Raw genomic sequence first — 27,804 nt, 5'->3', positions numbered from 1 at the left:
GGTTGCAGTGAGCTGAGATCACACCACTGCATTCCCGCCTGGGCGTCACGAGACTCTGTTAAAAAAAAACACAAAAAAATAGCACACCAACCAGGGCTGTTTCATTTTTAAAAGTGTATAATAACAATCTCTTCTCTGTAGTTTGTCTGCTATGAGTTGTTCTTCAGGTACTCTTTGTTTTTTATATTTTGTTCAGAGTTTAAGTTATCTGTAAGAAGACTGATTTGACAGGAACTATTCTGTTATTACCACAAGAAGAATGTTTGGTTGGTTTACTCCTAGAACAGAAACTAAATTCATAGCATTGCCCCTATTCTCTATCCTAAAAATAAATAATATTCTGACCCCATAAGGGTGATGGTTCAAGTTTCATTCTTTGTTCACTCAGGGATGGGATGGTGGGTTGGTGTGTATGCATGTGTTAAAAGAACGTAACTGGGTCCCAGCACTTTGGGAAGCTGAGGCAGGTAGATCACCTGAGGTCAGGAGTTCAAGATCAGCCTATCCAACATGATGAGACCCCGTCTCTGCAAAAAATACAAAAAATTAGCCGGGCATGGTGGCACGTGCCTGTAATCTCAGCTACTCGCGAGGCTGAGGCAGGAGAATCGCTTGAACTCAGGAGGCAGAGGTTGCAGTGAGCTGAGATCACGCCACTGCACTCCAGCCTGAGTGACAAAATGAGACCCCGTCTCAAAAAAAAAAAAAAGGTAACTGGGAGATGAAACGGTCTGGGTTATTCTAACTATGGATTTCACAGATTAATAAATTGTTTTTAAAAGATTCCAGAAGAAAGGGGGAGGGGACAGGGAGGGGAGGCAGACAGACAAAGAAAAGGAGTAGGGGAGAAGGGGGAAAGGTAATAAAGGAGGGGGAGAGAGACAGACACAGAAAGAGAAGTACAAAGTATTGCTGCCAATTTTATTGGCCAATAAGGACATTTAAAAAAACAAGTGGCCGGGCACGGTGGCTCATGCCTATAATCCCAGCACTTTGAGAGGCCGAGGCAGGCAGATCACCTGAGGTCAGGAGTTTGAGACTAGCCTGGCCAACATGGCGAAACCTCATCTCTACCAAAAATACAAAAATTAGCTGAGCATGGTGGCGGGCGCCTTTAATCCTAGCTACCTGGGAGGCTGAGGCACGAGAATCACTTGAACCTGGGAGGCGGATGTTGCAGTGAGCCGAGATCGTGCCACTGCACTCCAGCCTGGGCGACAGAGTGAGACTTGTCTCAAAAAAAAAAAAAAAAAAAAAAAAAAAAACTAGCCCTCACAGTAATCTCTACACTTTGGGGCACCAAGATAGAAGGATCACTTGAACCCAAGAGTTCGAGACCACCCTGGGAAACACAGTGAGACCCCATCTCTAAAAGAAGATGAAAAAATCAGCCAAGCATGGTGGCATGCACCTGCAGTCCTAGCTACTTGGAAGGCTGGGTGGGCGGATCCCTTGAGCCAGGGAGTTTGAGGATACAGTGAGCTAGGATCACACCATTGCACACCAGTCTAAGCAACAGAGTGAGACCCTATGTCCAAATAAATAAATAAAAAAAATAAAAATAAAACAAAAATATTACTATAAACTTTCATTTTCACATAAAAAAGGGGGAAAATCTTAGAATCAATATAAGCCTTACCCAACAACAGTTCATTAACTTATAATACATATGAACACTAATTAATCTTACTTTTCTTTCTGCATAAACCAAAAACTGTGAGAAAACAGCACTAGCCCTGATAAAACTCTAGACACTGAAGCCTGGTGGAGCTTGCCTGGTGGAGCTCCCTGGATGGTGAACGCACTGATGAGCTAGGAGGGTAGCATGCCCTGATTCCACAAGAAGAGGGCATGGAAGCTCTATGTTTGGAAACTCCCAGACCTTGCCCTGTGTGTCTCTTCATTTGGCTGGTCCTGATCTGTATCCGTTAAATAAAATCGTAATCATATGGGTAGTTTTTCCCTGAAATCTTTGAATCGTTCCAGTAAATTATCAACCCTGAGAGGGGCTGTGGGAAACTCCCCAGATTTGTAGCTAGTTGGCCATAAGTATGGGTAGAATGGGGACCCTACTTGCCACTAGCACCTGAAATGAAGGCAGACTTGTGGAACTGAGCCCTTCCCTTGTGTGGTCTGCACTAACTACGTGTGATCAGTGTCAGAACAGTACTGCAGTACCCCACTGGTGTCAGAATACCAAACCCCTAACAGAACTTCTTCCATCATATCTTACACAAGCTAACCCTATATGCTGGGGATATAGTAGGAATGAAGCCATAAACATGTACAACTTGTATCATCATGCAATCTGCACCAGCCCCACTCTTCAAAATTTCTGGCTCCTTAAGGAATTTCAGCAAATCCACCTCCAGAAAAATTATCTTAAAAAAAAAATGTTACTTACTATAAATAGAGAAAACGGTGTTAAATCCCAAGAACACTTTTTAAATTTTTTGAAGTAAATGTTTGTATAACACATCAGGGATCGGCAAACTTTTTCTGGACACAATCAGAGAGTACATCTTTAAGACTTTGCAGGCCATATGGTTTCTGTCATAACGACTCCACTTTGCCATGTGTCAGCAAAAGCAGCCGTAACAATATGTAAACAAAGGAACACAGATATGTTCCAATAAACCTTTATTTATAAAAACGGAGGGGGAAGGACTAGATTTGGCTCATGGATCACAGTTTACAGACCCCTGCACTAGATTATTTATTCAATAAACATGAAGTGTGTAACTTTTCTGATGGCATGAAGGTCTGGTTACCACACCAGTAACTAATAGTCTGGGAGAGTTTAGTACACCTGTTCTTTAAAAAAAAAAAAAAAAATTAACTGATACAAATTATATTTTAGCCAAAATGTGTTTCCTTGGCAGGAAATGTTACAGGAAGGAAAAAAGGAAGGGGGTAGGGAAAGGAAGAAAAAGGGTAAGAGGGAGAAGGGAAGAAGGAGAAGGAAAGAAAATACAAAGGAAGAAAACCTAATGCTATCAGAAATCACTGGTATATTTTAGAGTATCTTTTATTTAATTTCAAAAATTTCAGATATCTAAAATATATTAAAATTCATAAATTCCTGCAATTAACACGAAGTAACTTACTATAAGTAAGGTTATAAGTAAGCTCATAGTAGTACTAGGCCCTCTGCTAGGTGCTATTAAGAATCCCTGTAGAATAATTTTGAAACAAATGTTTATCAATATAATAATTAAGAAAATTTTATTTTAGATAATATTGAAATAAAGTTTAGTGCCAAGACAAGGCTTCGTCCCTCTAGCCCCCAAATAAGAATGTATGTGTTCTGTAGCATATATTTACATTCAGAGAAGAATCTATATTCTATATTAGTGTAATCTCTACTATAGCTTGTTCCTCTATAAATTTATCGTGTTAATAACCATAATTAAAGCAAGCATGCTTAATTAATTTGAAATAATAAAAGGTGTCTTCCTTCCAAAGACGGGGAGTTAGGAAATTTGCTCTAAATCATTTTATTATTGGTCCTCAATATTTACAACAGGAAAATTAGCAACTGTTTTGGTTAGATATCAGTCTTAAAACAACAAAGCTGAAGATAAAAAATACTATTTCATAATAGGACTTTGGCAGGAAACTTGAGAAATTTTTCGTGTTTTCCTTATGATGTTAAGAATATTATATAATTTTATAACATCCTTTTAAAATTCCAATTTTAATCTATTTCATGAAGAACCAATCTCTGACAAAGATTTGTATAAATTTATGCAAAGATCTGTATAAATTTTTTAGCAGAAATTTATCCTCTTAACAGTTCTTGTGGCCAGAAACCTGAACAAAATCTTACAGGATCAAATCCAAGAGTGAGCAGGGACAGGCTCCCTGAGAAGGCTCAGGAAGGGGTGTTCACTTGCCTCTTCCAGATTCTGGTGACTACCAGCATTCCTTGACTTGTCACCACATCATTCTAATCTCTGCTCCTGTTTCCACACCACCTGCTGCTCTTCTATGTCAAATCCTCCTCTGCCTCCCTCTTATCAGGACATCTGTGATTACGTTTATGGCCCACTGCATAATCCAGGATAATCTTCCCATCTTAAGATCTTTAATTTATACTTGGAAAAAGTCCCTTCTGCCAGAAAGTAACATCCACATTCCCAGGGATTAGGGATATCTTTTGGGGGCATTACTCAACACAGCATAGCATGGTTCATCTTAGAAATACTAGATGTGCACACAAACCCACCAGAGTACTGAATAGTACCATTAACATACTTTTCTCACAGTAAATCAGCCACATCAAGTGAGTGCTAATGAATGCTCCTAGCCATTGGGCAAGGACTGAACATGTCATGCTTTTCTGATTTTGAACGGCAAATGACACTTATCAATCTACATTGTATCTTTCTGTCCATATTGAAGGTTCTGGTGAAAGTTTATATCCATAATAGCTGGAAAAAAGTATAAAAGTGATAGTGCTAATGACAACATAAGAGGGCTGTATTAGTTTGCTAGGATTGCCATAACAAAGTACCACAGGTGAGTGGCTAGGAAATTTACTTTCTCACAACTCAGGAAGCTACAAGTCCAAGATCAACATGTTACCAGGACTGAATTCTTCTCAGGGCCTTTCTCCTTGACTTATAGATGGCCATCTTCTCTTTGCGTCTTCACCCTCTTCTTTCAAGAATACCAGTCATATTGGACTAGGGCCTACTCTGTAACCTCATTTTAACTTAATTACCTCTTCAAAGACCCCATCTCCAAATATAGTCACACTCTGAGGGACTGGGAGTTACGACTTCAAAATATAAATTTGTTGGGGGGGGCGGGGAACATACAACTCAGCCAGTAAGTGCCAAAGAAGAGTAGCCTGCTTGATGTTAAAATTCATGAAATGGCCAGATGCGGTGGCTCATGCCTGTAATCTCAGCACTTTGGGAGGCTGAGGCAGGTGGATCACTTGAGGTCAGGGATTCAAGACTAGCCTGGTCAACATGGTGAAACCCTGTCTCTACTAAAAATACAAAAATGACCTAGGTGTGGTGGTGCACACCTGTAATCCCAGCTACTTGGGAGGCTGAGGCAGGAGAATCACTTGAATCCAGGAAGTGGAGGTTGCAATGGGCCGAGATCACGACACTGCACTCCAGCCTGGGCCACAGAGCAAGATTCCATCCCCAAAAAAAAAATCATGAAACACCTTTAAGAAACTGGCTGAGGAAATCTAAGATAAACACCAACAATCCATTAGGAATCTGAAGAAGCCTCTTCATAATGGGGATAATGGCATCAAAAATATCACCAAGTAGTCGGTAAGGATGAAACAAAAAATGTATGACGGAGAGCCAAAAGAAACTACAGGTGGGGATGTATTATCAAATTGGGTGATTCTTTTAAAATGGGAGCATGATGGCCTGCATGTAATATTCGCAATACATATCTATAGGGACTAAACTGTAATAACCACATAAAGCAATAGTTCTCTGACTGATCTAAAGACTCCTGAAGTCCTCAAGATACTGTCTTTCTAACTACATATTTTTGTGAAGCAAAATTTCTTCACACACTTCAACCCAAACAACAAATCACAACAGAGTGAAGAAGCAGACATGAGAACCCAGTGATTGTCTACTAAACATTTTAAAGACATTTTCAGAAATGTAAAACAATGCCACTCTTCTCATAAATTTATTTGTTTTGGATAACAGTTTTTTTCATTAAAATATTATTTGTACTAACAGTGGATTTCTTTTATTGTTAAATGAGTTAAATACTTTTTAAATTTGTTTGAATATCTGAGATGATAAATACTGGAAGATCTACCCAATGAATCCAAAGCCCATGTGGATCCTCAATAATTTAAGATGTAAAAGGATCCTAACAAAACATTTGAGAAACCAGAGCACTGACTCAGTTAGCGTTTCCATTCTAGGTACCCACCCTACCTCCCCAGTGCCCACAGTAACTAGGTTTTTGCCTATATAAAACTAAACAGTCCCCTAAAAGATGCAGTTACTTTGAAGGTTTGTTATATAAGGTTTTGTGAGCCCACTGTAGAAATAGACTGGATGGGGCAATTCATCCAGTTCCTAAATTTTGAAGACTCTGATTATAAATTGGAGGCATTGTAGCACAGAAGAGAAAATCAGTGGATCATCTATGAGTCAAGATGCCCATCTTTTGATTTCTAATGTTATACTAGCTACCTACAACTTCAGGCAAATCATTTATTTTTTTGGGCATCAGTGTCATGAACTATAAAATCAGAGAATAAACCAAATGATCTAATGTCCCTTCCAGTTCTAAGTTCCATGATTTGAGGGAAGCCCAAAATTGCCAATGGAAAAAAGAAATCATAATGGACATTGCTAAGCACTCTACAAAGCAAATACTTTAATTGTGAAAAAGTTGGTGACGTGAAAGAATTTAACAGCTGCATACTTTCTCCTGATATTACTGCCTATATTTTCCAGGAAAAGTGACTGGCACCTTTAGATGACTACTGTGTCATAAGAAATATCACTATAAGAATCTTTTAAAAACTTACAAAATAAGAAGTGAATATTGGTTACAGAAAGGACTTCTCAGTAATTTCTTTACCAAAGAAAGCTACTAATATTTGGTAACAATCTAAGACGGGAAAAATGGGGGATAAAATTGTTAAAGTAGAAAACTTTATAAATCTAAAACATGTCAACACACAAACAGAAAGTTAAAAGCTCCACACTGAAAGGAAAGGTACTCTTTCCTGAAATAATTAAAGATTTAGTTTATCCAAGTCCTAATAGAATTGGAGATGAATTTTCTTTTTTAGTTTAAAAATTTTTTGAAACTGAAAACTCAAACAAGCTCTGAATTCTAAATTTTGAGATTATGTCCTAATTGGCACATAATCTATGCTGTATTAAGAGATTATAAAGCAGAATTTTAACTAAAAACACACCACTCAACAGGCAAAGTATGACAGACGCAAATCCCTCATAAAGCTGAGATTTAAAAAAAAAATTTCTTTCACTACAATGCATTTACTTAAGCAATTTTTAAAAACAGCAATTTGGAAGAGCAAGGAAATATTCTTTTTACTTCCCCAATTAAGAATGCCCCCCAAAAAGCCTGTTTTTAAGTAAATTTAGCCAATTAGACTTCAGCTGCATTTAAGAGTTCCAAGTAATTCTATGTAATTAACAGAATTACAAAAGCTTCATTTACCTAGTCACCTTAATTTTTTTATGATTCAGTAAGTCAACTGATAGTATTAACAGCTTTATTTTTAAATCTACTGAAATAACTACATCTGTATTAATTAAGACATCTTCCAAAGAATGAGAATTGAATTCAGTAAGCTCAGCAGAACCCAGAGAATATTCATAATTAAAGAAGAAAAATAATTTGAAAATGTTTTGTTACTGAAGAAACAAAATATAGGCAGTTGTTTTGCACAGTTCTGATATGCATGAATTTCAGTTACCATATTTTAGTTAACACCAGTCCTCCAACTACACAATTTAAATTTCAGTTACATTCAGATGCAGTGGTTCACACCTGTAGTGCCAGCACTTTGGAAGGCCAAGGTGGGAAGATCACTTGAAGCAAGGAATTTAAGACCAGCCTGGGCAACATAGCAAGATCCCATCTCTACCTCACCACCCAAAAAAATTAGCTGGGTATGGTGGTGTGCACCTGTGGTCCCAGCTACTCAGGAGGCTGAGGCAGGAGGATCACTTGAGCCCAGGAGTTCAAAGCTGCAGTGAACTATGACTGTGCCACTGCACTCCAGCCTGAGCAACAGAACAGGATTCTGTCTCATAAAAACATAAAAATAAATAAATTTCAGTTACCACAAGAACTATAAATAATCACACAAAGTAGAAACTTTGCTGCTAGGTCTGAAGTCCACATAAGTAACAGATGAGCATCATTACTGGTTACCAATCGTGTCTTTGTTTCAAAGTTTATTGGTGAACGGTCTCTGTACATCTGATATTAAGTTTATCCACAGACTACAAAGTACATAGTTGTGCTGCTTCCCTGTCCCCTAAATGATAAGCCACTGTGACATTTTACAAAACTGGATATCCAAGAGAGAACTGGCCAACAAAGATGAAACTGCAGCAAAGACATGAAAAGTGATAATGCTAGAGGTGAAATTCTAATTGAATGTAAATGGGATTAAAACAGAAATAATGCATACAGGAATGCTGACATTGCTGCCATTCAGACTACAGATATGCAGCCAGAAGAATATCATGAAGGCAAATGTATTAACATAAATGAATAAAGTGGCTGAGAAGAAAGGGAAGAAGATACTACAGATAAAATGATACCCATAAAAACTTTACGTTAAAGAAACTCTAGAAGATATTTCACAACATTTAAAATCCAAAGGATAAAATGTTGAGAGGAGCTGATCCACACAGAGAAAGGAGAATGACAATTTGCCAAGGCACAGAAAAAAATGTGTGCTTCATAACAGCTTATACAGTGAGAAGGTGGCAAGCACTATTCAAACTACTTTTTTAACAAAGAAATAAAACCCTTTAATTCTCAATACCTCGAATGTTTTATATTACGGTATACTAAACATTAGCATAACTTTTTTTTCATTTCTCTATTCATTTATAACAAAAAGAGAGATTTTAATGTTTTGACAAAAAATTTTACAGATCACAGAACAACCATAATTTTACCCATTGACTAGTAAGATTGTTTTGTATACCTTGAGCATGCATCACCATTTTTTATAATCTCCAATAACCATGCAAAATAATGACTGCCTATACATAAAATGTACAGTAATCCTCTGGTTACACTCCATGTATAAGAATCAACTAAAAACTAGGTTCTATTATATTTTTCCTAAGTAATTTTGCAAAGACTTTTGTGTGTGTGTGTGTGTGTGTGTGTGATGGAGTCTTATTCTGTCGCCGAGGCTGAGGTACACTGGCGAGATCTCAGCTCACTGCAACTTCTGCCTCCCGAGTTGAGGCGATTTTCCTGCCTTAGCCTCCGGAGTAGGTGGGATTACAGGTGCCTGCTAGCACACCTGGCTAATTTTTGTATTTTTAGTAGAGACGGGGTTTCACCATGTTGGCCAGGCTGGTCTCAAACTTCTGACCTCAAGTGATCCACTCACCTCGGCCTCCCAAAGTGCTGGGATTACAGGCCACCACGTCCGGCCAAGAGATTTATTTTAATTCAGTAAACACTGCAAACCAATCATTTGCCAGACACTGTGCAAGTCCCCAAGATCCAGCATGAATCACTCTATACTAGATTCTGTTCTACAAAAAAAATTATTTTAGCAAAGTTCCAATCTATATCAATTTTGTCCTAAAATCTAAAAAGGCAATAGGATACCACCAAACATGAAAATAAGCTGGGCACAATGGCACATGTCCGTAGTCCCAGCTACTCAAGAAGCTGAGGTGGGAGGATCACTTGTGGATGGAGAGTTAGTGCTCAACAGGTACACTGTTTCAGTTTGGAAAAAGGAAAGAAGTTTTGGAGATGAATGGTGGTGATAATTACAAAACAATGTGAAGGTATTTAATGCCACTGTACACTTAAAAATGGTTGAATGATCAATTTTATCTTATGCATCTTCTGCCACAATAATAAACAGGGAGAAAAAGCAAAAATCTCTTTTAGATAGACAAAGGCTGAAAGAACTCATCACCAGCAGAATAGAGCAACACTTCATGCTAAAGTATTCCAAGGGAATAAAAACCACCAAAACTCTAGGCTATAAAACAATTCCCGGCTGGGCGCAGTGGCTCATGTCTGTAATCCCAGCACTTTGGGAGGCCAAGGCAGGCAGATCACTTGAGGTCAGGAGTTTGAGACCAGCCTGGCCAGCATGGTGAAATCCCATCCCTACTAAAACTACAAAAAAAATAGCCGGGCATGGTGGCGCATGCCCGTAGTCCCAGCTACCCGGGAGGCTGAGGCAGGAGAATGGCTTGAACCCAGGAGGCAGAGGCTGCAGTGAGCCAAGATAGCACCACTGCACTCCAGCTTGGGAGACAGAGCAAGACTCCATCTCAAAAAAAAAAAATTACCAACAAATTTGAAAGGACTCAAATCATATAATGTATATTTTCTGATCAGCAATAATAACTATGGGTAAATATAAAGGAATTACTTTCCTCATATTAAATCTCATTCAAAGCTGGTTGCTTTTCAAAACAAAAATAACGGCTAGGCACAGTGGCTTATGTCTGTAATCCCAGCACTTTAGGAGGCCGAGGCAGGCAGATCACTTGAGATCAGGAGTTTGAAACCAACCTGGCCAACATGGTGAAACCCTGTCTCTACTAAAAATACAAAAATTAGCCAGCATGCACCTGTAATCCTAGCTACTCAGTAGGCTGAGACATAAGAATCACTTGAAACTGGGAAGGCGGGGTAGGGGAAGGCGGGGGCAAAGGTTGCAGTGAGGCAAGATCACGCCACTGCACTCCAGCCTGGGCAACAAATCGAGACCCCGTCTCAGGAAAAAAAAAAAAAAAAAAAAAGAGCAAAGCATTGTGGGGTTTAAAACATACACAAAAAGAAAATGCGTGACACAAGCCAGGCGCGGTGACTTACACCTGTAATCCCAGTACTTTGGGAGACCGAGGTGGGTGGATCACAAGGTCAGGGGTTCAAGATCAGCCTGGCCAAGATGGTGAAACCCTGTCTCTACTAAAAATACAAAAATTAGCCAGGTGTGGTGGCGGGCACCCGTAATTCCAGCTGCTCACTTGGGAGGCTGAGGCAGAGAATTGCTTGCACGTGGGAGGCAGAGGTTGCAGTGAGCTGAGATCGTGCCACTGTACTCAGCCTGGGTGACAGAGCAAGACTCCGTCTCAATAAAAGAAAAAAGAAAGTGCATGACACCAACAGCCCTAAGACAGGAGAGAAGTGGAATCAACTATTACAAAGTCTTAAACATACTCCTGAAGTAATAGCATAGTCTACCTTCAAGTGATATTAAAAAGTTTAAAGATGTTTACCAGAAGCCCTAAGACAAACACGAATGAAATAATAAAAGAGAGAAGCAGAACAAAGTGTTACAGCAAATCAGCACCCCCCAAAAAAATCACTCCAATAACACACAAGGAGGCAGAAAAAGAGGATAAAAGGAAAGCTGGAATGGTTGTATTCATATCAGACAAAGCAGATTTCTGAAGAATACTACCCAAGATAAAAAGTCTTTACAAAGATAAAGGGTCCATTCACCAAGTAGACCTACCAAGCCAAAGCATTTGTGTACCTAATATCACTTCAAAATACACCAAACAGAAAAAAGACTAAAATGCAAAGAAAAACAGACATTCAGAATCATAGCTGGAGATTTCAATTTACCTTCCTTAATAATTGATAAAACAATTACATAGAATCAGTAAAGATACAGAAGAATTGAATATTATCAACCAACTTGACTTAATGAGATTTATAGACATTCCACCTGACCAGAGAAAAATACACATTCTTCTCAAATGCACACAAAACATTTACCAAGACAGAGCATATTCTGGGATATATAACAATTCTTAATAAATATGAAAGGACTCAAAGCATATAAAGTATTATTCAGAATAGCCAAGACACAGCATCAATCTAGGTGTCTATCAATGGATGAATAGGAAAATATGGGGGGGATATACATATATATTTATTTAAACGGACTACGATTCCTATTATTCAGCCTTAAAAAAAAAAATTCTGTTATTTGCAACATGACACAACAGATGAACCTGTAGGACCTTATGGTAAGTGAAATAAGCTGGGCGCAGACAGAAAAACACTAAATGATCTCCCTTTTTCAGATGTGGAATTTAAAAAGTCAAAGCTCACTGAAGCAGAGAATGGAATGGTGGTTGTCAGAGACTAGGGGGTAAGGGAAATGGGGATCTGTTGCTCAAAGGGTACAAAGTTTCAGCTATGCAGGATGAATAAGTTCTGGAGATCTAATGTACAGCATGATGACTATAGTTAATAATATAGTGTTGTAGACCTGAAATTTGCTAAAAGAGGAGATCTTAAACGCTTTCGCCACACACAAAAAAGGTAGCTGTGTGAGGTGATAGATATGCTAATCAGCCTGATAGTGGTAATCATTTCACAATGTATATGTATATCAAAACATCACATTGTACATCTTAAATATATATGATTTTTATGTCAACTATACCTCAATAAAGCTGCGGGGGAAAGCTACTTAATGAAAAAAAAAAAATCAAATGAGGTGTGTTTTTCTGACCAGTGAGAAATTAAATTAGAAATCAACAGCAGAAATATCCTTGCAAAACCCCAAAATACTTGCAAACTAAGCAACACATTTCCAATAACCCCTGGGTCAGAAAGAAATAAAAAAGCAAACTTAGAAATTATCTTCAGCTAAACGAAAATGAAAGCACAACATATCTAAATATATGAGATACAGCTAATGCACTTTTTTTTTTTTGAGATACAGTCTCGCTCTGTCACCCAGGCTGGAGTACAGTGGTGCGATCTTGGCTCACTGCAACCTCCGCCTCCCAGGTTCAAGTGATTCGCCTCAGCCTCCTGAGTGAATAGCTGGGATTACAGGTGCACCCCACCATGCCCAGCTAACATTTTTGTATTTTTAGTAGAGACAGGGTTTCACCATCTTGGTCAGGCTGGTCTTGAACTCCTGACCTCATGATCCACCCGCCTCGGCCTCCCAATAATACACTATTTAGAGGGACATTTACAGACCTAAACACCTATGTTAGAAAAGATTAAGGGTCTCAAGTAAATTAAATGACCTTGGCTTTCACCTTAATAAAGTATAAAATAAGGCCGGGTGTGGTGGCTCACACCTGTGATCCTAGCACTTTGGGAGGCCAAGGCAGGCAGATCACTTGAGCCCAGGAGTTTGAGACCAGCCTGGCCAACATGTTGAAACCCTGCCTCTACTAAAAATACAAAAAAGTTAGCTGTGCATGGTGGGGTGCACCTGTAATCCCAGCTATTCACTCAGAAAGGTAAGGCACAAGAAAGGCTTGAACCTGGAAGATGGAGGTTGCAGTGAGCCAAGATCATGCCACTGCACTCCAGCCTGGGCATCAGAGCAAGACTCCATCTAAAAAAAAAAAAAAAAAAAAAAAAAAAAAAGTATAAAATAAGAGCAAATCAATCCCAAGGTAAGGAAAAGAAAAAGAAATAATAAAGATCAGAATGGAAATCAATGCAACAGAAAACAAAAAAATAGAAAATCAGGCCAAAGATGTTTTTTAATATCGATAAAGTTGGTAAACTAGCCATAATGATTACTTTAAAAAAGAAAGATGACACCAATTACCAATATGAAGAATGGGCAATGTGAAATTATTATAGATTCTACACATATTTTTAAAATAAGAGATTAGGCAGGGTGCCATGGCTCAAGCCTGTAATCCCAACACTTTGGGAGGCCAAGGTGGGTGGATCACTTGAGGTCAGGAATTCAAGACCAGCCTGGCCAACATGGCAAAACCTCGTCTCTACTAAAAATATAAAAAATTAGCCAGGCGTGGTGGTGAGCGCCTGTAATCCTAGCTACTTGGGATGCTGAGGCAGGAGAATTGCTTGAACCCAGGAGGCAAAGGATGCAGAGAGCCAAGATCACGCCATTGCACTCCAGCCTGGGCAACAGAGCAAGACTCTTGTCTCAAAAAAAAAAAAAAAAATCGGGAGGATTATTATAAATTTTTATGCAAATAAATCTGTCAATTTAGGTGAAATAGCTAAATTCCTAGAAAGACAAAAAGCTCACTCAAGGAAAAACAAATAAACAGAATAGGCTTGTATCCACAAAGGAAATTAAATATGTAGTTAAAATCCTTTTCACCAAGAATACTCCAGGTCCAGATGGAATACTGCCCCTTACAGTCAATAAAACCAGCATTACACTGACACCAAAACCAGACAAAGGCATTACAAGAAAACCACAGCCCAACAGCACTCAAGAGTACAGAAGCAAAAATTCCTAATATGCACACAAACCAATGTAATTCACCATATTAATAGACATATTAATAGACATACATATATACATACACACACATATATATGATCATTTCAACAAATGCAAAGAAGCATTTGATAAAATTCATCACCCATTCCTGGTAAGAACACTCAGCAAACTAAGACTAAGTGGTATAACTACTTTGAAAAACAATTGGTAGGTTCTTCTAAAGTGAAACAGACACCTACCACATGACCTCTCCATTCTGCACAGAGGTATTTACCCAAAAGAAATAAAAGCATATGATCACACAAAGATTTGCATACAAATGTTTTCAAAGGATTTGTAATAGCCAAAACCTAAAAACAACCCAGATTTCCATCAACATGTGAACACATAAACAAAATGTGTAACAATAGAAACTACTCAGCAATAAAAGAGTGAACTACTTTTACATGCAAAAACATGAATGAATCTCAAAATAATTATGCATAGTAAAACATGCCAGGCCAAAAAAAAAAATAGTAAATACTGTATGATTCCATTTATATAAAAATTTAGAAAATGTAAACTTAATCTCTAGGGACAGAAACCCTAAGGACAAGGGACAGGAGGAAGGGATTACGTAGAAGAATGAAGAAATTTGGCAGGGGGAGAGGGGATGGTTCATTATCTTGAATGTGTTGATGGTCACATGGGTATACATGTGTGTCAAAACTTATAAAAATTCTGTTCTTTATGTACAAATAACTTTATGTCAGAAAAGCTCTTAAGAGTAGGACAGTGGTGACAGTTGTACAATGTGAATGTACTTAATGCTACTGAATTATACACTTAAAAATGGTTAAAATGGTCAATTTTATGTTACATTTACTTTATCATGATAAAAAAGGACTAAAAGAAAAACAGCAGGTTTACCAAACTAAAACAGTGTTAATGATTATCACCAGTAAGATGAGTCAGAAATCCATACATGCAGGCTATTTACTTCTTTGGCATATGCTGCAGTTTAATTAAATTGAATTTAAAGCAATTTAAAAGCTGTTACCTGTGAGATATGATTGATGGAAGACTCCATTCTCCGAAGCTGAGAGGCTTGGATATCCAGCAACTGGAGTACATTGTTGGCCAATGCATTTATTTGATAAGCAACACTAGCTAGAGATTGGGTTGTATAGGCTTTGGTCTCTTCTAAAGCTTTTCTCTTGTCTGTAGCCTAAAATAAGAACAAAAACAACAAATACTTATTTAGATTAACATTCATTAAATATATATTCTATAGAAAGGCAAAGTTATATTATTTTAATAGAGAAATTCAATAAAAAAAAAAAACTCACTGTACCAATATGATAGTCTCAGGATACTACTGAATTAAGCCATGGCAGAAATCCCTATGTGCCAGCTGGGAACCACTCTCTCCTGAGTAGCTCATCCACTAAAGGGGCCACTAACTGTAGTCACAGTATCAGAGACACACTGCACCAATTGGTTCTCCTTGCCTAGACCCTTTCCATCACCAATTCACTGCATTACATCATAAGGACTTTACTGTCAGCCTCAAGCTCCCAATCCACTTACAATGAAATGGACTAAATCCAATCTGCCTTATATTCCTGTGTCCACTAACCACCATCAGAAATCCAACTTCCTTGTTATCTATGATGATTCAAGCCTATCATGCCCCACAAAAACTACTGTGAATCTTATGTGCTCCAATTCCTTACCCACCTCTTCTTCTCAAACTCCTATAGATAACTCAGTCAGAAGGCAAGAACTCCTCAAAGAGGAGCAAAGTTAAAAGGTGACAAACTGTATGTGGGTAAGAAGGGGAATCAACAACTTATACCACAAAGAGTAAATATCACTAACATATAATCTAAAAATGAAAAAAAAAAAAGGCTATGCTAGCTACCTACAACTTCAGGAAAATCATTTATTTCTCCAGGTATCAGTGTCATGAACTCAGAGACTAAACAAAATGGTCTCATGTCCCTTCCAGTTCTACACAGAAAAAAAATGGAACAGAGATCTAACAGAAAGCTCACCAAAAGAGCAATGGAACCACTCTTAACCACTGAAAAGATGTCCAACCTCACTCATTATAGGAAAGAAATGCAAGTGCAAACCAATATGAGATACTATTTCTCACTCACTCAAATGACAAATATACAAAAGTCTGATAAGACACTCAGCAAAGCTGTGAGAAAAAACTCTGATGCACTGGTAAGTGATATCCAGCAATATTACACATAGATTTACTTTCTGACCCAGTAAACTCACTTTTAGGAATGTATCTCAAAAAATCACTGTCAAAAATACAAAAAGATATGTACACAGTTATTCACTGCAGCACTATCTATAATAGCAGAAGACTGGAAACAACCCACATTAACTATCAATAAGGGACTGTCTGAATAAGCTATGATATCTCCACACAATAGAGTATTATACTGCTGTAATAAGGACAAGGAATTCAAGGAATATCTCTGTTACTATGACTCCATGATCTCCAGAATATTGCTAAGGTGAAAAAAAAAATGTGGGAAAAAATGTGTATAATATGCTACTTCTTAACAGAGGGAAATATGAAAATAAATGCTTATTTTTTTAAAGGAAAAATAAACCTTGACATAAAAAAAAAATCACACACAGGAGGAGAGGTAATAAATAGGATAGAGAAAACGTGGATAGTAGACAGAATCCCTTAAGCATATCTTGTTTCACAGATTTCTCTTTGGAACTACATACAGGCACACTGCAAAGATACTGTGGTTTTGGCTAGAGACAGTGTATATATAAAGGTTATGTTTATATTATGCTGTAGTCTATTAAATGTGCGATAGTACTATGTCTAAAAAAACTAGGTACATGCCTTAATTAAAAATACTTTATTGCTTAAAAAAGAATGCTAACCATCTTCAGAGCCTTCAGAGAGTCCTGATATTTGTGTGCTGGTGGAGGGCTTTGCCTCCATGTTGATGGCTGCTGACTGATCAGGGTGGGATTTTTGAAGGTTGGGGTAGCTGGGGCAATTTCTTAAAATAAGACCACAATGAAATTTGCTACATCTATTGACTTTTGTTTTAACAAGATTTCTCTATGGCATACAATATTTGATAGCATTTTACCCTCAGTAGAACTTTTTTCAAAACTGAAATCAAGCCTGGGTATAGTGGCGGCTTGTACCTGTAATCCTGGCCAGTTGGGAGACTGAAGCAGGAGAATTGCTTAAGCCCAAGAGTTTGAGGACAGCCCAGGCAACACAGTGAGACCCTGTCTCTGAAAAAAAAATTTTTTTTTGGCCAGCTGCCGTGGCTCACGCCTGTAATCCCAGCACTTTGGGATGACAAGGCGGGAGGATTACCTGAAGTCAGGAGTTCGAGACCAGCCTGGTCAACATGGTGAAACCCTGTTTCTACCAAAAATACAAAAAATAGCTTGGCATGGTGGTATGTGCCTGTAATCCCAGCTACTTGGGAGGCTGAGGCAGAAGAATCACTTGAGCCCAGGAGCCATAGGTGGTGGTGAGCTGAGATCATGCCACCGTACTCCAACCTGGGCAACAAGAGCAAAACTCTGTCTCAAAAAAAATAAATAAATAAAATTTTAATGAGTCAATCCTTTCAAGCCCTACCGATGCTTTATCAACTAAGTTTATGTAATATTCCAAATCCTTTGTTGTCATTTCAACAAGGTTCACAGCGTCTTCAGCAGGAGTAGATTCCATCTCAAGAAATTATTTCCTTTGTTCACCTAAAAGGCACAACTCATCCATTCAAGTTTTCTTGTGAGATTGCAGCCACTTCTTCGGGCTCCAATTCTAATTCTCGTTAGTTCTCTTGCTGTTCCCACCATATCTGCAGTTACTTCCTCCACTGAAGTCTTGAACCCCTCAGCATCATCCATGAGGGTTGGAATCAACTTCCTCCAAAATCCTGTTAATGTTGATATTCTGACCTCCTCCCATGAATTACTAATGTTCCTAATGGCATCCAGAATGGTGAATCCTTTCCACAAAGTTTTCAATTTACTTTTCCCAAGTTCATCAGAGGAATCACTATCTAAGGCAGCTATAGCCTTACGAAATGTGTTTCTTAAGTAGTAAGATTGGAAAGTCAAAATTACTCTATGGGGCTGCAAAATAAGTATGTGTTAGCAGGCATGAAAACAACATTAATCTCCTTATACATCACCATCAGAGCTCTTAGATGACTAGGTGCACTGTCAACGAGCAGTAATATTTTGAATGGAATCTTTTTATCTGAGCAGGTCTCAACAGTTGGCTTAAAAGATTCCATAAACCATGCTGTAAACAGATATGCTGTCATCCAGGCTTGGTTGTTCTGGTTAAAGAGCACAAGCAGAGCAGATTTAGCATAATTCTAAAGGGCCCTAGGATTTTCAGAATGGCAAATGAGCACTGGTTTCAACTTAAAGTCACCAGCTGCAGTAGCCCCTAACAAGAGAGTCAGCCTGTCTTTGAAGGCCAGGCATGGGCTTCTCCTCTCTCCCCGTAAAAGCCCTAGATGGCATCTTCTCCCAATAGAAGACTGTTTCGCCTACATGGAAAATGTTATTAAGTGTAGCAACCTTCGATAATCTTAGCTAGATCTTCTGGGTAACTTGCTGCAGCTTCTACATCAGCACTTGCTGCTTTACCTTGCACTTTCACGTTATAGAGATGGCCGCTTTCCTTAAAGCTCATGAACCAGCTGGCTTCCAACTTTTCTTCTATAGCTTTCTCACCTCACCTCTCTCAGCCTTCACAGAACTGAACAGAGTTAGGGCCTTGTTCTGAATTAGGCTTTGGCTTAAGGGAATATTGTGGCTAGTTTGACTTTTTTTTTTTTTTTTGAACGGAGTCTCACTCTGTTGCTCAGGCTGGAGTGTACTGGCACAATCTTGGCTCACTGCAACTTCCACCTCCCGGGTTCAAGAGATTCTCCTGCCTCAGCCTCCCAAGTAGCTGGGACTACAGGCACGGAGCCACCACGCCCGGCTAATTTTTTGTATTTTTAGTAGAGACAGGATTTCATCATGTTGTCCAGGCTGGTCTCGATCTCCTGACCTCATGATCCACCAGCCTCGGCCTCCCAAAATGAAAGGATTACAGGCGTCAGCCACCGTGCCCAGCCTGATTTGACCTTCTTTTTTTTTTTCTTTTGAGACAGAGTTTCGCTCTGTCACCCAGGCTGGAGTGCAGTGGCGCGATCTCGGCTCACCACATGCTCCACCTCCCAGGTTCATGCCATTCTCCTGCCTCAGCCTCCCAAGCAGCTGGGACTATAGGTGCCTGCCACCACACCCGGATAATTTTTTGTATATTTAGTAGAGATGGGGTTTCACCATGTTAGCCAGGATGGTCTCGATCGCCTGACCTTGTGATCCATCCACCTCGGCCTCCCAAAGTGCAGGGATTACACGCGTGAGCCACCGCGCCCAGCCTGGTTTGACGTTCTATCCAGACCACTAAAACTTTCTCCCTATCAGCAATAAGGCTTTTCACTTTCCTTTTTTTTTTTCTTTTTTTGGAGATGGAGTCTCGCTCTGTCACCCAGGCTGGAGTGCAATGGAGTGATCTCGGCTCACTGCAAACTCTGCCTGCTGGGTTCAAGCAATTCTCCTGCCTCAGCTTCCCAAGTAGCTGGGACTACAGGCATAAGCCACCATGCCCAGCTATTTTTTGTATTTTTAGTTAGAGACGGGGTTTTGTCATGCTGGCCAGGCTGGTCTTGAACTCCTGACCCTTGTGATTCCACCTGCCTCAGCCTCCCAAAGTGCTGGGATTACAGGCGTGAGCTACTGCACCCGGCTGGCTTTTCTCTTTCTTATGATTCATGTGTTCAGTGGACTAGCCCTTTTAATGTCCCTCAAGAACTTTTCCTTTGCATTCACAACTTAGCTAATGTTTGGAGCAAGAAGCTCAACGTTTGGCCTATCTCAGCTTTTGACTTGCCTTCCTTGCTAAGCTCCCATTAGTAGTTTTTGATTTTAAATGAGAAACACACAATTCTTTCACTTGAACACTTAGAGGCCAACATAGGATTATGAATTGGCCCAATTTCAATATTTTTGCATCTCAGGCAATAGGGAGGCCCAAAGAGAGGAAGAGGCAGAAGGAATCGTCAGTTGGTGGTACAGTCAGAACATACAACAATTACTAAGTTCACCATCTCACATGAGTGCAGTTTGTGATGCCCTAAAACGATTACAGTAGTAACATCAAATATCACCATAACAGATACAGTAATAATGAAAAGGTTTGAAATATTTTAAGAATTACCAAAATATGACAGAGACATACAAAGTAAGCACATGCCCTTAGAAAATAGCACCAACAGACTTGCTCGATGCAAGGTTGCCAGAAACCTTCAATTTGTAAAACACACAGTCTGCAAAGCGCAATAAAGCAAAGCAAAATAAAGAGAAGCATGCCTGTAAATAATTCACACAATTATAAAATAAAATTTAAATTTAAAAAGGAATTACCCCAAAGTAAAGGTATATTAATCAAATGAGCCTAACTGTGCATCCAATTAGTGGCCTTAACCAGAGAGAAACCACTCTACAAGTGGCTTCAAAGCACAGTAATTCGATTGTACATTCTTAATAGGATTTACCATTAGAATAAAAGTAATTGAAAGAGGGGAAGGAGAAACTGAAATTGTTTTTAGTCTCTTTACTGCTGGTGTTAGTACTGAAATTATTACCCTGATACTGTTATTTGCATAGAGTGGGATATAGCAAATCATTAATTATGTCATTGAGAACTGAGAGTTGGGGCATGGTTCAAAATAGATTTTGACATAAGAAAAGCCAGGTTAAGAAAGAATCCTATAGTTCTAGATTTAAACTAAAAGCACCAGTTTAGCCGGGCACGGTGGCTCACACCTGTAATCCCAGCACTTTGGGAGACCGGGTGGATTACAAGGTCAGGAGATCGAGACCATCCTGGCTAACACGGTGAAACCCCATCTCTACTAAAAATACAAAAAATTAGCCAGGTGTGGTGGCAGGCGCCTGTCGTCCCAGCTACTCGGGAGGCTGAGACAGGAGAATGGCGTGAACCTGGGAGACAGAGCTTGCAGTGAGCCCAGATCGCACCACTGCACTCCAACCGAGGCGACAGTGAGACTCCATCTCAAAAAAAAAAAAAAAAGCACCAGTTTAAACCTAAAATGTAATTTATCATATCATATCTTAATATCCCAGCTCTGTCCAATGAAAAGATCTAAGAATAAAGACTATCTAGTAGCCATGGAGCACCACCTATTATCCGTATAGTGATGCACCCAAAACAGGCTGTATATCAAAAGGTACCTGGTTACAATTTGGTGGCTATAGTTAACAATAACATATTCTATACTTAAAAATTGTTGGCTGGGCGCGGTGGCTCACGCTTGTAATCCCAGCACTTTGGGAGGCTGAGGCAGGCAGATCACAAGGTCAGGAGATCGAGACCACGGTGAAACCCTGTCTCTACTAAAAATACAAAAAATTAGCCGGGCATGGTGGCGGGCACCTGTAGTCCCAGCTACTCGGAGAGGCTGAGGCAGGAGAATGGCGTGAACCCGGGAGGCAGAGCTTGCAGTGAGCCGAGATTGCGCCACTGCACTCCAGCCTGGGTGACAGAGCAAGACTCCGTCTCAAAAAAAAAAAAAAATTGCTGAGAGTAAATTTTAAGGTTCTCACCACAAAAAGAATGTGAGGCAATGTATGTTAATTAGCTTAACTTAGACATTACACAATGTATGAACATTTCAAAAAATATTGTACACCATAAATATACACAATTTTTATATGTCAATTTTAATAAACAACAAAACAAAAAAGCCACCGAGGAATTTTCTAGGGTCATGTCAAAAGGACTCAATGTAAGGATCAATGAGGCTCATAACTGCAATGGAATGAAACACACAAAACGTTTACATTTAAGACTTCATAACAATATTAAAAAGTTAAAAGCAAACCAAAAAGTCACTAGCGACTTTTGTAGGATGCTATGGATCATTTTTTTCTTGGATGAGGAAGGGAAGTCAGCATTAATATTAAGTACGAAATGCATATATTAAAATTTTAAAATTTTCAGTGTACAATTCAATGTGCTTTGATAAATGGGTACAGTAGTATAACCACCATGATAAAGAACATTTCCCTCATAACTCCCTCTCCATCCTCTGGACCCTGGAAACCACTGACTTCCCTTCTGTCACAACAGTTTTGCCTTTTCTAGAATTTCATATAAATAGAACTGAAAGCTACAGTCTTCTGTATCTGGCTTCTTCCACTTAGCAGAATGCCCTTAAGATTCATCCCTGTTACTGCTAAGTCGTATTCTATTGTATGGATGTATCATAATTTGTTTCTCCATTTATCAGCTGATGGACATTTGGGTTGTTTCCAGTTCTGGGCTACTATGAATATTTGAGTAGAAGGTCTTATGTGGAGGTATGTTTTCATTTCTTTTGGGTAATACCTAAAGATACGACTGCTGAGTCACATGGTAAGTTAAGTGTATATTTAACATTGTAAGAAACTACCAGTTGGGCATGGTGGCTTATGACTGTAATCTCAGCATTTTGGGAGGTCAAGGCGAGAGGACTGCTTAAGCTCAGGAGTTCCAGACCAGCCTGAGCAACACAGTGAGACCCTGTCTCTACAAAAATAAAAAATCAGATAGGCCTGGTGGCTTGTGCCTGTGGTCCCAGCTACTTGGGAGCTTGAGGCGGGAGGATCAGTTGGGCCAGGGAGGTTGAGGCTGCAGTGAGCTGTGATTGCATCACTACACTCCAAGCCTAAGCAACAGAACAAGACCCTGTCTCCTTTAAAAAAGAAAAAAGAAAAGGAAAGAAGAAGAAACTACCAAACTATTTTACAAAGAAACAGAAACAATATTATTTGGCATTCTCACTGGAAACTTACGAAAATTCTAGTGTTCCACATCCTTGTCAACACTTGGTATGGTCAGTCTTTTTAATTTTAAATATTCTAGTAGGTATACGGTGATATCTCATTATGGTTTTAATTTCCATTTTGCTATCAAATCATAATGTTTTCAAGTGCTTGTGTAGCATCCATTTCTTCATTGATAAAATGTTCAAATATTTTGCCCATTTTTTAATTTTAAAGACAGCGTCTTTCTCTGTAACCAAGGCTGGAGTGCAGTGGCACGATAATAGCTCACTGCAGCCTTGATCTCCTGGGTTCAACTGATCCTCCCACCTCAGCCTCCTGAGTTGCTGGGACTGATAACAGTCTAATAACCCCACTTAGATAACAAAACAAGGGTCTCATGTGCATTTTTTAAAGTTTTCTAACATTTTGTTTCTACCATTTTGTTTCCGTAACTCTCCTCCCATTCCTTCTAGAAATGTCACATCTGTCACACCATATTTGTCTTTTATAACTTTTAACTCATCTCTAATCCAAACCTATACCCAAATTTCTCCAACTTCCAAAAAAAAAAAAAAATACAAAACATGTGGCTGGTCATGGTGGTTCACATCTGTAATCCCAGCAGTTTGGGAGGCCCAGGCAGGTGGATGGCTTAAGGTCAGGAGTTCAAGACCAGCCTGGCCAGCATGGTGAAACCCCATCTCTACTAAAAATACAAAAAGTAGCCAGGAGTGGTGGCATGCCCCAGCTATTCGGCAGGCTGAGGCATGAGAATCACTTGAACCCAGGAGGCAGAGGTTGCAGTGAGCCGAGATAGTGCCACTGTACTCCAGCCTGGGCGACAAAGCGAGACTCTGTCTCAAAGGAAAAAAAAATCTCTTTACGTATGTTTTATTTTATTCCATATGATCTAAGATCTAATCAAAGATTGTTCACAGCTGTTAACAGTCATATTTCTATTTCATATCCTTAAATACAGAACACACTCCCAATGCTGACCCTTTTTTCCTTTCAAAACATAGAAATTATTTTTTAAATCCAGGTATCTTATAAAAAATCTTACAACCTGGATTTATCTGATTGTTTCCTCATGATTAGATTCAGATTGAACATTGTGTCAAGAATATTATATATTAATAGCTGATGCTGTGAACTTCCCCTTACAAATAATGGAACATCTAAAATAGCATTGCACGCTATTTCCAGAGTTTTCTTCCCATGATTTTCTTCCAAGCTGCCAACACCAATTCTGCAAATGCTGATGAAGCTAATTTATTGATTTTACCAAAAGACGTCAAAAAAATGTTTTACGACAAAAACTTGGCTTCTATCCTATCCTCAAATGGTCCTTAAATGGTTTGTTGTTCAAAAGGTTAAGGGTGCAATAATCCAGTTAAGCCACAAGGAAAAACAACCAAATTCACATAAGCACAAACAATGACAAATATGCCATGACCGCTGACTGGCTGATGACTTTTTAAGGACATGATTACTTGTAAAATGTTTCCCAATTTCAGAGATACTAAGTAGGGAAGGGGCAGTTACTAGAATTCAAGAAATACAGTATATAAGAAACACTTCTCGATTTAAGGGCCTTTTAAAAAATAAAGTATGTTGGCCGGGCGCAGTGGCTCACTCCTGTAATCCCAGCACTTTGGGAGGCCAAGGCGGGCGGATCACGAGGTCAGGAGATCGAAACCATCCTGGCTAACACAGTGAAACCCCGTCTCTATTAAAAAATACAAAAAAATTAGCTGGGAGTGGTGGTGGGCGCCTGTAGTCCCAGCTACCTGGGAGGCTGAGGCAGGAGAATGGCGTGAAGCCGAGAGGAGGAGCTTGCAGTGAGCCGAGATCACACCACTGCACTCCAGCCTGGGCAACAAAGCGAGACTCCATCTCAAAAAAATAAATAAATAAAATAAATAAATAAATAATGTATGTTAACACCAATGGAAAGGATTTTAAATCTCAGGTTTTAATACCTGTTGCAGGAATAATTTTACACACTATAAAGTACACAAAAACTAACATCTACTTTGCTGAAGGCCAACAAACGGGCTGGTTGGTTAGAGACCTGAGAAACCTTCCAGGAAGAATACATAATCACTTTGTGGAGAGAGATGAGAGGATCAGGAAAAAACAGCACATGGGCCAAATGCTGGTTCATTACTGACAAATAATCTATTAAGTACAGAGTCATGGGGACTAGGGCATACATATATGCAATGCCTAGCTACCACTAAAAGGATCTAATTTTCTCCAACAGAATGCCTATTCCAATAAAAGTGAAAACTAAAAAGAAATCCTACCAGGTTATGGCAAGTATCCAGCAAAAAAAATAAATTTTTTGCATGACAATTCAGGTTGAGACCTTTCATTATAAGCTTCAATACAGCCCCTCCCTACCACCTCCCACTTAAGCAACTGCTAAGAGGTCTGGAAGCCCATTCATTCCCAGCAACATCTAGGGAAGCCTCTGCTGCCTGTGGTGTCACACAGTCGTGACTGACAGGAATGCCAGTTGGGGCATACTTTAACGGGAGAGCTACACAAAACAATCAACTGCTAGCATACATACTCAGTATACAGAATTCCAAGTTCAACCATAATGTAGAATATTTTTAAACCTTTTCAATTCAATCTGTATCCCCAGGGTATTCCCAATAACTAGATAATTAGCCTCTGAAATTTTAAGTTTTACCACAGCTATAGCCTAAGACAATGACATTTTCCCCAAACTAACTCTTTTACCATCCTACACCCCACCACAAGGCTTATATTTCAAAAACAGTCTTAATACAAAACCTGAAAAACCCCAGCTCTAGAAAGAACTACATTTCAACACATAATCTGTTATATACTTAAGTATTACTAATAGAAAATAGCTCTATTAGTCCAAAACATTCGCTTCCTTCCATTAACTCCTTCCATGTTAACAAGTTATCTTCTCATGTAATTTTAATTCTTCTTAAAAGGAATTATATAGCAAGAGCCATGATGATCAAGAATACAGCTTGGGCAAATACTCTCACATACTACTAAAAAAATACAATCAGATAATGTATATCACAATATTTATACACACACACATACACACACACACTTCACTACAAGTTCACCCAAAAGAAATAAACAGCCAAATGCAAAAAATCTGTACATTCAAGGATGTTCATGCCACCTTTATTTACAACACCAAAAAAACTAGAAGAGATCTAAATAGCCAATGACAAATTATTTAAAAATTAATATACTGGGGCCAGGCACAGTGGCTCATGCCTGTAATCCAGCACTTTGGGAAGCCAAAGTGGGTAGATCACCTGAGGTCAGGAGTTTGAGACCAGCCTGGCCAACATGGTGAAACCCCGGCTCTGCTAAAAAAACAAAAATTAGCCGGGCGTGGTGGCACATGCCTGTAGTCCCAGCTACTCATGAGGATGAGGCAGGAGAATCGCTTGAGCCCAGAAGGTGGAGGTTGCAGTGAGCTGAGATCACGCCACTGCACTCCAGCCTGGGCGACAGAGGGAGACTCCATCTCAAAAAAACAAAAAAGAAAAAAAATTTAATATACTGGAATATCATCTAGTCAATAAAAATGACAACCTCAAAAGCACAGACAACAAAGCAAAGTCAAATGGAATTACATAAAGCTAAAAAGCTCTGCACAAGAAAGGAAACAATCAACAAAGTAAAATGACAACCCATAGATGGGAGAAGGGGAGAAAATATTTGCAAACCATCATCTGACATAGGACCAATAACCAGAATATATAAGGAGCTCATACAATGCAATGGCAAAAAACAAATAATCCAAAAGGAAAATGGCAAAAGATCTGGACAGATACTTCTCGAGACATACAAAACACACACACACACACACACACACACACACACACACACAAGACACACAAATGGCAAACAGGTATGTGAAAAAATGCTCAACATCATTAATCAGAGAAACACAAATCAAAACCACCATGCAACAGACCAGGCACGGTGGCTCACGCCTGTAATCCCAGCGCTTTGGGAGGCCAAGGCAGGTGGATCACCTGAGGTCAGGAGTTCAAGACCAGACTAGGCAACATAGTGAAACCCTATCTCTACTAAAAATACAAATATTAAGCTGGGCACAGTAGCTCACGCCTGTAATCCCAGCACTTTGGGAGGCCAAGGCAGGCAAATCACTTGAGGTCAGGACTTTGAGAAGAGCCTGGTCAACATGGTGAAACCCCATCTCTACTAAAAATACAAAAATTAGTCAGGTGTCGTGGCACTCACCTATAATTCCAGCTACTCAAGAGGCTGAGGCACGACAATCACCTGAACTGAGAGGCAGAGGCTGCAGTGCCACTGCACTCCAACGTGGGCGACTGAGCAAGACTCCACCTCAAAAAAAAAAAAAAAAAAAAAAACCCACAATGCAATATCATCTCACCCCCAGTTAAAATGGCTTATATCAAAAAGACAGGCAATAAAAGATGCTAGAGAGCACATGAAGAAAGGGGAACACCCGTACCCTGTTGGTTGAAACGTAAATTAGTACAGCCATTATGAAGAACAGTATGAAGACTCCTCAAAAAACTAAAATTAGTCAGGCACAGTGGCGCACACCTGTAATTCCAGCACTTTGGGAGGCCCAAGTGGGAGGATCACTTGAGTTCAGGAGTTAAAGAACAGCCTGAGCAACACAGCAAGACCTCGTCTCTACAAAAAATTTAAAAATTAGCAGGGTGTGGTGGCACACACCCTGTGGTCCCAGCTACTTGGGAGGCTAAAATGGAAGGATTGCTTAAGCCCGGAAGGTTGAGGCTGCAGTGAGCCATGATCACACCACTGCATTCCAGCCTCGGTGAAACAGTTAGACTCTGTCTCCAAAGGAAAAAAAAAATTATTCTATACCTAATTTTAAATACACACACACACAAATGTTCTAAAAGGAAATATACTGATATATGAGTGGTTATTTCTGAGTT

General features: G+C 39.3%; 1 protein-coding gene across 11 annotated transcripts in view; it reads right to left on the bottom strand.

Moving 5' to 3' along the window:
• Positions 1 to 27,804, bottom strand: part of ABI1 (abl interactor 1) — a 118,847-nt gene that overhangs the window by 65,627 nt on the left and 25,416 nt on the right. For all 11 annotated transcript variants that reach the window (XM_003269378.4, XM_030799006.1, XM_030799005.1 and 8 more), the window contains exon 2: positions 14,988 to 15,155. In XM_003269378.4, coding sequence (XP_003269426.1) covers positions 14,988 to 15,155 — 168 coding nt within the window. The remainder of the gene's footprint in view (positions 1 to 14,987; positions 15,156 to 27,804) is intronic.

The sequence above is a fragment of the Nomascus leucogenys genome, chromosome 18 (genome assembly GCF_006542625.1).
Source record: "Nomascus leucogenys isolate Asia chromosome 18, Asia_NLE_v1, whole genome shotgun sequence".
Classification (NCBI taxonomy): domain Eukaryota; kingdom Metazoa; phylum Chordata; class Mammalia; order Primates; family Hylobatidae; genus Nomascus; species Nomascus leucogenys.
Note: the sequence above shows the minus strand (reverse complement) of the source record. Positions and strands in the feature narration are given on the sequence as shown.